Source organism: Temnothorax curvispinosus, unplaced genomic scaffold, assembly GCF_003070985.1.
Source record: "Temnothorax curvispinosus isolate PA1 unplaced genomic scaffold, ASM307098v1 QBEX01004244.1, whole genome shotgun sequence".
Taxonomy (NCBI): Eukaryota; Metazoa; Arthropoda; class Insecta; order Hymenoptera; family Formicidae; genus Temnothorax; species Temnothorax curvispinosus.
Window position 1 is genome coordinate 145,832 of NW_020214024.1, and position 10,294 is coordinate 156,125.

At 33.8% G+C, this 10,294-nt stretch overlaps 1 protein-coding gene across 1 annotated transcript in view; it reads right to left on the bottom strand.

Annotated features, from left to right (window-relative positions):
- LOC112453288 (protein sickie-like) overlaps positions 1-10,294 on the bottom strand; it is a 96,204-nt gene that overhangs the window by 2,901 nt on the left and 83,009 nt on the right. Inside the window, exons 10-14 of the mRNA XM_025013932.1 lie at positions 9,229-9,362; positions 9,029-9,144; positions 1,288-1,674; positions 837-1,064; positions 233-650 (exon numbers count right to left, since the gene is read on the bottom strand). Of these exons, the coding sequence (XP_024869700.1) occupies positions 233-650; positions 837-1,064; positions 1,288-1,674; positions 9,029-9,144; positions 9,229-9,362 (1,283 nt within the window). The remainder of the gene's footprint in view (positions 1-232; positions 651-836; positions 1,065-1,287; positions 1,675-9,028; positions 9,145-9,228; positions 9,363-10,294) is intronic.

A 10,294-nucleotide genomic window follows, 5' to 3' on the forward strand; every position in this document is an offset into this window, starting at 1 on the left:
GTTCTTTTTGATTATTATATATTTTCATTAAGAAAAAATATTTTCTAGAATTAAATAAAATAAGTTCTTTTCTTGCTTTATTACATATTCTGTAATTAATAACTATAATCAGTTTACTATTAGTTTTACTTTAATTATATATATATAATATATATAATAAGTGTATATATATACTTTTTACAATAATTTAAAATATTTATTAAAGGACTATAATATATTTTAATCAGAATACCTTGAGACCGTCCACTGGGCGTATAGGTGTTGCTGTGTCTCATCCATGAAGTGGTATAGGGGCTGTTGGGTGTGCCATAGTAGCCCTGAAGATCAGGTGCTGCGTAATTACTACATGTGTCGCTGAGACTGCCGTCAGATGGTTTCAATACCCGGGGCGAAAATGACGTGTTTGCTGGTCCAACGCCAGCTCCTCTTTCGCGATGATGGGCCGACGCAAAAAGAGCGGTGAATTCTGGACTACCGGGTTTCGGCAGGCTTTGTGAGCCCAGCATAAGACGATCTCGGACTGACTGCGAGAGTTGACTAGCACTGGGACCGGTGAGACTGTAACTCTTATAGTGATGACCCTGATTTGATCCCGAGGAATTCGCTTGCAATTCCGTAGTGCACGTTTGTGTACCACCGGATACCTTGACCTGCACCAAATGAAGAACTTGGGCTTAATCAAACTTAATTTCTCTATTTAACTTAGCAAATTTAATCATAAGCTAAGCTGAAAAAAGCTGTTTACCTTTAAATTAAAATGACTAACTTTTAAAATTCAAAGATCTTAAAATGCTTTTCGATTCTAAGGATTTTAGTAGTTATAATTTTTACTCTACCTTGGTCCTCGGCACAGCACTAACTTGGGCCGTTCTAGTGGCGTCCTTGCTGCCATTTTGGACACCATTGGGACTCGAACTGGTGCCTGCACTGTGCCTCTTAACATAGCCAAAGCTTTGCGGTACCCCGCGAACTTTGCTACTGTTGCTAGTTGACGTGCCTGACGAAACTTTTTGTGGTTTCTCGCCATTCGCATATTCGGCCATGGTCTGTTTCCGATGTTTATCCTACATTTAAATTAAATTATATTTATACGATTATTATTGTCAATATCATTAATAATTAAAATGGGTAAATATTGTTATATAAGTAATATTCGGGATAAAAGTTACTTCTAGTTTTGATACTAATTGTAAGTCTATACAAAAATAACACAAAATCAATTTATGATAAAAATATGAACTAAGGAATCCAAAGATTCCAATATTTTTTACAATTAGAGTACTTCACCTGCGATCTTCTGGAGGGACTAGGGCTGGGTGGCGCGCCCTCCTTGTCTCTCTCTCTTGCGGCGCCCGCTTCGATATACTTCTTCCATTGCTGGCTGTTGGAACTGATACTGCTGCCAGAGCCGTTTGAGCTCTGCTGCTGCTGCTGCTGCTGCTGCTGCTGTTGCTGCTGCTGTTGTTGTTGCTGTTGTTGCTGATGTTTGAAGGCCGAGCTCTCGGTCTGCTGAGAGCTGTCGGACTTCTTCACGTGCGGATGGTGACCAGCGGGATGCCCACGCGAGCCGACCACGCGGTACACCAGATTATGACTGTTACCTTGCTGCGCCCCTTGGGGGGTGGCCGATCCTCCGCCACCCCCCACAATCACACCCCCTCCGCCTGGCACTCTCTGTTTACCATGAAAATGTTGATATTAATTGCATATAAATTATATATATTTTAATTCAGAATCATATTGTATCGAATTGTTTGGGATCACTTTTAATAAAAGTTTCCAAGAAAATTACATTACATATACATTTTTCTAAAATATATATTATAATAAAGTTGTTAAGAGATATTAAGCAAAATTTACAATATAATAGAACAATTTTAGGGATCTGAAATAATGTTATATTTAGCTTACAATTAAATGTTAAAAATAGTGAGTATTTAAAATGAAACCGATATCACTATTATCGCCTGGGTACAACCAGGATCAAAGATTCTGGTGAGATCGGAGATATCGATCCTCGAGCTTAACAGAAGTCAGAACCCTCATGGCATGATTCAGAGCATGGGCGCCATCATGACGCGACGCTACGACGATTTTCGTCACCGTTCTCATTTTCTAAATCGTGTATCCTTAAACTACCTTCCCTTTTGTATAAACGCAATATTATAGATATTAAGAAAAAATACAAATGCATTAACACTTTTGTATTTTCATAAAAAAAATGTATATATATATATATATATATAATATATAATAATCTTTCCAAGTTATAAATATATAATTAAAAATTTATAGAGCTTTCTAAGAATTCTGTAATTAATCCTTTAAACGCCGCGAGGTAGAAATTTCTAGAAAATGCAGAATAAAGAATAAAAGAAATCTTCATCAAGAAATGTTCATCAAGACGAAACGAGGGTGTGTGTCCTTCCCCCATCTTTCTCCACGTGGAATCGCGAGTGACTCACAGGGGTGGAAGCAGAAAGGCTCTTTGGGCTTTTAAGGCAAGGATCGTAAACGTACGCATGGTGGAAAGGCTATAAACGTGGGACAAAGGATCCGCGGGTCAAATGCGTTTTTTTTTTACTAGTCGGCCTTTGCAAAGAAGCACGCACACTGGTTTATTCATCTTCTATTTAAAATTGTTTTCATTTACTTAAAGGAAAGAATTAAAAGCCTGCTTCCTTTCAATAATGTGAAATTTTGTATTAAAAGTATTTACCTAATATACAAGACAGACGATTTTAGTTACTCAAAAATTATTTTTCATTAGTGATCTGAATTCGTCACTAGTCTATTTTTAACACTTTATTTTCTTTGCTTTCTGAACTTATATTTTTGCTTTTTCAATATTTGCCTTTTCTACTAATTTTTTAAAATTTACTACTTTTTAATTTCCTGCCGTTTATCTTGTCTTTTTCCATTTTTTACATTTTATCCTTTCCATTTTCTAATTCTACCTTTTTTTCTGCATTTGCTTCATCTATTACTCTCCAAACTTATCATACTTTTATCTTTTGCATTTAATTTTTACGTTAAATTGTTTACGTTAATTTTGTCGTTTTTTTTGTATTGAAAAGCATCACATACCAGGCACAATCAACCTTGTCGGCAGGAAACAGCAAACATTCGCGCGCCTTTGAGGTACGCGAACCGAGTGCGAGAATCCAAATAAACTGGGTGCGCCTCTTCCGAGTAGATGACTTTCCGAAACTCTTTCACGGTACGGCCTAAAGTTTATTTTTCGAAATCGTCGACGTGAAAACATCCCATTTTTTACGATTGTAAAGCGCGTACCACGGCAAGACGACGATGCCTTGAGTGGCGGCCGAAATGATATCGATTCGTCGTCTCGAGGATGATTCTCGAACAAAGGATAAATTTTTCTCTTCAACGTTCATAATTTATCTCTTTTATTTTTTATCCAAAATTATGTTCTCAATATGAGAAGTATAATTCTGTGAAGAGTATAATTTAATTATCCCAGATAGCCTACTCATTTAATCCAAATTTAGAAAAGAATATTCTAGTTATAAAATTAATAGAGCATAGAGATAAGCGATTAAAAAAAAAGGAATTTCTCTTCGAGATGCCTTCAAAGGCTATCTCGGGTTATTTTGTAATTTATTTCATTTCTCAAATAGTTTTAAATTAGAGAAATTACTCACCATTTTTCTTTCGTCGTAATAGAAGTTCGCAGATTCTGCTTATCTTTTACATATGTGACAAACATTTCCTCTTCTATTACAATTTTTATTTTTTATCCATCATTTCGTTTACTGGCTTTTCTTTCTCCTTTTCTAGCAATTCTTAATATTTTAACTGTTTTTATGGAAGCACTAAAATATTCTAGAGTTGCAATATATATTTCGTGTAAAAGTAAAAAAGTTTCTCCCACACTGATCTAAATTATTAACTATATATATTAACTAATTAATTAACTCAACATAAAGTATATCATTCTTGAAATAATATTTTACAAGATTTTTACTTCTAATATATCTTATATATTCAAATTTTTAATTTTCATATTATTACGATAGATGGAAATTATTAATTAGCATTTCTCGCGGAATTAGTAAGTCATAGCTAATTGATCGGCAATCGGTATTACTCTGAGGCTATCCAAACCACAGTCATGAATTAACACATTGAAACCAACCAAATATATATGTGTATATAATATATATATATATAGTAATTAGCTAACCAAATGCAAGCCTGTTACATAGTTTTCCTTATAAGGAAATTAGGGATGTTCCTGTCAACGATGACCTTCTCTCCTACTATAATTTCAAATCTCATTTCGAGTTCTAACAAGCCTTAATTGACCTTGCGACAGTATCTAAATACTTTATGTCGGCGACAAGTTTTCTATAAATGTATTTTTTTAAACAATAACATTTAACAATTTAAACTTGAGTTTTACAAATTTATATTATTTATATTCAGAATTCTACCATATTTTATCCTAAAAATATCAGTTTTTTATCAATTCACTAATTAAAAATTGTAAATCTTGCTACAAAACTTAAGGGACTTTTTGTCATATCATTGTCTATCATCGTCTTAGCATCTATCATGTTATACTTGGCATTAATTAATCCTTTTTATTCAACAAGACAGTTCTGATGCTTTTTTATCTTTAGGGACAGTTTAAGGGGTAGTTCTTTACCACTCACGTCGTCATTTTCACTTTTACGAAGACATACTCGATATTACTCCACCAATTAAGACAATTTACGTTCACTGCGATTTTCACCCCGGAAAATACAAAGGGTAGTGCTTTCTCACCCTAGCGCCTTCGGATTACGGTACCGAACGTAACGTACGAGACATCCGAACGTTAACCGCCAACTGCGAGGGTCGACGATCCATAGCTCACTGGCCCTCTCGGCCCCACCTCTCCGGCACCGTGTAATATTACTAACGGGAGGTATTCGCCCTCCCGAATACCGCACCCGCTCGCTCTGGGGTGCTACAGGAGTAACGGTTCGATCCAAGTCGGGATAAGAGTCCAGAGATCATACTGATTTTTTTATATATTTTTTTTGTATTTGAAGAATCAAATCACACTTTTTTCTAAGTTTAAAATTTTTTAACACACACACACACACACCCATTACACATTATTAGATATTTATACAACTAAAAAAAGTATTTTTTACAAATTATTTATGTTATTATTATTATATATGTTATTATTAAGATAAATTCAAAACGCTTAATCTTTTTCAACTATCGTTAGGATTAAGAATGTAATTTTTTAATTATTCAAAAGACACATATTGTATTATATATTGAGATATATTATATTAAAATTTTGCATTACGTACTTTGAAAAATACATAGTTTTATAAACTCTTTATTCCAAAAGAAATGAAAACTACCTTTCTTCTTTAAGAGTAAAATTGCTATATTATAATTTAAATGTTAAATTATATTATTAGTAAGAATTGAGATATTGTATTTGGGAATTATTCCGAGGACGCTGCTCTATGGACTTATTCGCCTTAAATCACCGCATTTAATCGACTTGATTTACGCCCGAAAGGGTACAAAAGAGAAGCATTACCTTGGTCAGCGATAAGAAGACCATGCGACTATACGAGTGGGATTCCCTACGCTCCCATTTTCTTATCTTGAAGTGGTTCGAAAAGGGTTGTTATACCGAGTACCAATAGCTTTCGTTCAAAATGGGCCTTATGTGCGACACTGAGCAAGTCGCTAGTCCAATACCAGCGGATTAGAGAGAGGATTATCCGGGTAAAGACATTTCCCGAAGGAAAAAGTTACTGTCTCTCTTTACTACATCGTTCGCGTTGAGAACGAAAATAAAGGTTAAAAGAAAGAACACTAAGAAAATATTTTGGATGTTATTAATTTATCGATATAAGAAGAAATATAAATCATTATAAATATTATATGACAATAAACTAAGACAAGTTAAACAAAATAAAATAAATAATTTATATATATTTAGAAAATATCAATTTTATTATGTATAGTAAAGATGGAATTTGGAAATAATAAAATATGCAATTAAACAAATGCTTATCTGTTTGAAATCATCAATATATATATAAGCTAGATTAAATATATTATCTCATACAAATTCATATTGCAGGCAAAGTTATAAATATTTAATTAACGACCATTGTCGAGCTCGTCGGGCACCGAGGTCACAATTCAGTCGCGGTAAGTGGCTCATCGAACAAAATTAAGGGGAGAGGGAATCAAGAAGAGGCAGCAGATATTATTTCATTATAATAATCACTGTTAAAAGGGACGTTTATATCGATACGACAGACTTCAAAGCTATTAAAATGGCCGATTTGCAGCCGCACATAATGCATGGATCCATGGATAATTAATAGGTCGGCTTTTAATGGAAGGAATTAAAGGTTACTGCATATAGTCTATCTCAAGAAAAGACGCTCATTATCCATCGCGGTTAACTTTATAAGGATTAATTCAACAAAAGTCAATCATCTTTGAGCAAATATATAGAAAAATTTTCTTCAAAGAGATAAATAAGCTCACTGAATTATTTGCTTCGATGTAAAGTCGTATATTTTTTGCGCAAATTATTTTCTTGCCTTTAATTAAGATAGGATTTAAACGCAATGCATGATTAAATTTCCAGTAAAGCCTGAAGTACCCAAGATATTTTTGTAATGTCAAAAGCTGTTTCGGTTAAATTTCTTTTTACGTGAAAAAAGGTGGAGAGAAACAAAGAAAAGAGAAAGCAAAAGGGGGGAAAGGTAAATTTATTATTTCGCTCGACAAATATCGATTCTATTCGACGACGACCTGCCGTGACCCGGGTGCATAACTGCTCGCGACGCATATTACTAATTTCCCCTTCTCTCGTGCATTTCTTCTCTGTTTTAAATATTTTCCTCTTTGAGTTTTTATTTAAATCTTTTTATTACGTAATTTAAATAAAAAAAAAATTGAAATTGCATACAAATAATATATTCTAATAATTATAAAGTTATTATTTCTACAATCATAATAATTTCAAATATTTTATTCAAAGTTATTTTACTTTTTGAACGACAATAATCTTTTTCCTCTACAAACTACAAGATTATTTTTACTCTGAGATAATGATAAATAGATTATATATAATTGATAATAATAAAATCTCAACTTCTATTTTCGTTTTGTTTCGCGCGCGTGCACATCTGAGAATCTATTTAAATATATCGACCGTAACTTGGCGGTCATTGTTTTCATATTGGAACAAGTCCTTCGAGACAAGAAATCGGAAATAATAAAAAACAGGATAACAATGATAACAGACAAGTATCGACATTAAGAAGAGAATTAGGAAATGTAGTAATGCTTCCCAAAGAACGACGCAAATCGACGGGCGGTTGTTTTTTTTTATTTGTCAGGAATAGGATGTTTTGAATCTTGAGTTTCAAAAAGATAAATATGTGATTAATGAAGAAGAATCGAGTGCCGCACATCCAACATAGTGCATTTTTAAATTCACGTGAGCTTCATCGCTTGAATTTAAAAGTATTAACATACGACTAAGTTTTAAGTATAATTTACTACTTTTAAAAAGATTAAAAAGATTAAAAAGGATTTTTATAATTTTAATTTTGCGTAAAATCAATTTATGTAATTATACTTTCATAACTGCGCTAGACTTTTATAATCGTATTTGTGTATATATTTTGTTATTAATTCTGGATTGCTAATTTCAAATTATTGAATCAAGCTTTTGTTAAGAAAAAAAATTGCTTGCGATAATAATAGAGCAGAGAAGCGTAGGAGTTTAAAAATAGCGATTTGCAGTGACCCGCGAATGAAAAAATTGTTCTTTCGATATATGTATAGTGGGACACCCAGTACACGACAGCTGCACGATGCAACAGCTGACGTGCACACATGCTCCACGCTTTGTGACTCGATTGTTCTGTGTAGGCTTGCGAGATCACGCCTGTGCACACATCGCTTCTTGTCCTTGTACACCAATTTGAACGTTAATTAAAGAGAAGTTTGATATCGATCAAGAATATTGTCGCAAAAAATTATACCTTGCTTCAAGTAATCTCATATAGAAAATAATAATTAATATTTCTGATAAGGCTTTAAATAAATATATTTCATCTTATCAAGAAAATTCCACGTTTAATCAAAATTTAAATGGTCTCCCAGAAAATCTTAAACTTTAGTTAGATAGAATTTCTTTGTCTTGTAAAAGAGAGCTACTCGTTTCATTGGAATGGCAAATGTTGGTTACTATAGTAAATGTGGGAGACAAATTCTAGAATCTAGATGAGAGAAATTCTAGATTCACTCCCATGTGAATATTATGACATGATTGATCTGTTTCAAATATACACAAACGTGTTGACTACGGTACAGTACCTGCCAATTATCGTACTAATAATCCCAATAATTATCGAGAATATACCTGGCGACTGTCAGCATCAGTCCCTTCAGTCATCTAATATGTCGTTAGTGAGTCAACGACTACTAAATCATACTCCTAATAACTACGAATAGCAAATGCTATTTTCAAAACTATTCCAATAACAATTCCGATAAATTAAAAAAAGAAAAATTTATGAAAAACCGGATAAATTAAAAATATAATTACATAAAAGTTAAATGTTATCTTAACTTTTGTTTAGTGTAGTAGCTTATTTAAAAATAAATATTCTTTAACAGTAAGTAAAATAAGTAATTGGGGGATTAAAAGATTATAAAAAACTAAAAAATTAAATTGAAATATAGTATTAAAATAAAAATAAGAGTTTTTTTGTATCGTCAATTGGAAGAGAGAGGTACCCGTTTTGAGGATTCTGAATTCTTGCTGGATAGAAAAGGGTATTAACACTATCAACAAGCAAACCGACGGCGATTAGTCGGAGCGCGACTCGGATAATTGGAAAATAAGAATTAATAGAAGCTATTTCCGAACGCTATTTCCAGTCGCGCGTTTCCCTCTCTCCCTCTCCCTCATGCTTAAACCGCGCGCTATCGATTCCAAATTCGCGAGTTCGCTGACCTTGTGATGAGAGGGATGTCCCGTGTGATTGGCGGAGGTGTGATTTCCGGCGGGAATGGAAGCCAGCTCCTCGATTGTGAGCTCCGCCAAGGCGTCGTTCCCGCCGCTGCAACCGCCTAGAAGACCGCCGGCGACGACGCCGCTGATACCGACGCCGCCGCCGCCGCCACCACCGCCGCCACCGCCACCGCCGCCGCCACCGCTTCCCGGACTGATGCCCCCGATGCAGCCGCCATCCGACCTCGCGATCCCCGACGGCCGATTCTTCTGCACCCGCCTCGAGGTCACCAGTTCCTTCACCCCCGACAGCTCTCGCCGCGAACCACCCACGTACCTACGAATCAATGCAAATCAAGTGTCGCTATTATTATTCGGAAAATAGTAACTGTTCAATCGTATAATGCAATAACATTTTATTTCGCTTATTAATTTGTGCAGCGGTCTTGTATTCACAGTGTACATTATCAATATCAGAACAGAGATTTCTTGCAATTATTTAAAATGGTTCTTTTCCATGCGGCGTAAAGTTAGCATTGGCTTTTTCTACTGCGTCGCTATTATTATTCAGAATGTAAAATAGTGGTTTAATTGTACGATAAGGCGAAATTTTATTTGTTTTTATTTCTTGAAATTCTCTCTCTCTCTCTCTCTCTCTCTCTCTCTCTCTCTCTCTCTCTCTAAACAAGTAAATATATTTAACAATTGTTTTTAATGGTTTTTTCTGTTGTGGTTTTTTCAGTAAATCTTTAATTTTTCTATTTTTTGTACACATTTTTTCTATTACGCCGATGTTATTTTTCCCGAGTTGCAGAAAGCAATGGTTTATTTGTGTAATATGATAAATGCATTTGTTTGTTTTATTTTAAAGTTTAAACATTACTACAATTTCATTGTTTAAACTATGATGTAAAAAAAATTAATGAATAAAATGGCATAAATAATCATTGACGTAAATAATATATTGGCACTTTGTTTTTGAAATATAATTATATATTTTTTTCTATTAGTTTCCTTATCGTGTAATTACAAACTAAAGCGTTTATATATACTAAAAAAAGTATAGATTCGCTGATAATAAGTTCAAATACCGTTTCAATATTTTTGTAAGTAATTTTAAGCGCAGTTTTCTATAAAGTTAATATCAACAATTAAATTAATACTGTTATTAAGTAGAATAGTTATCAGAGAGAGAGAGAGAGAGAGAGAGAGAGAGAGAGAGAGAGAGAGAAACTTAAATTGTAAATAATATTCACAACAAAATTAATT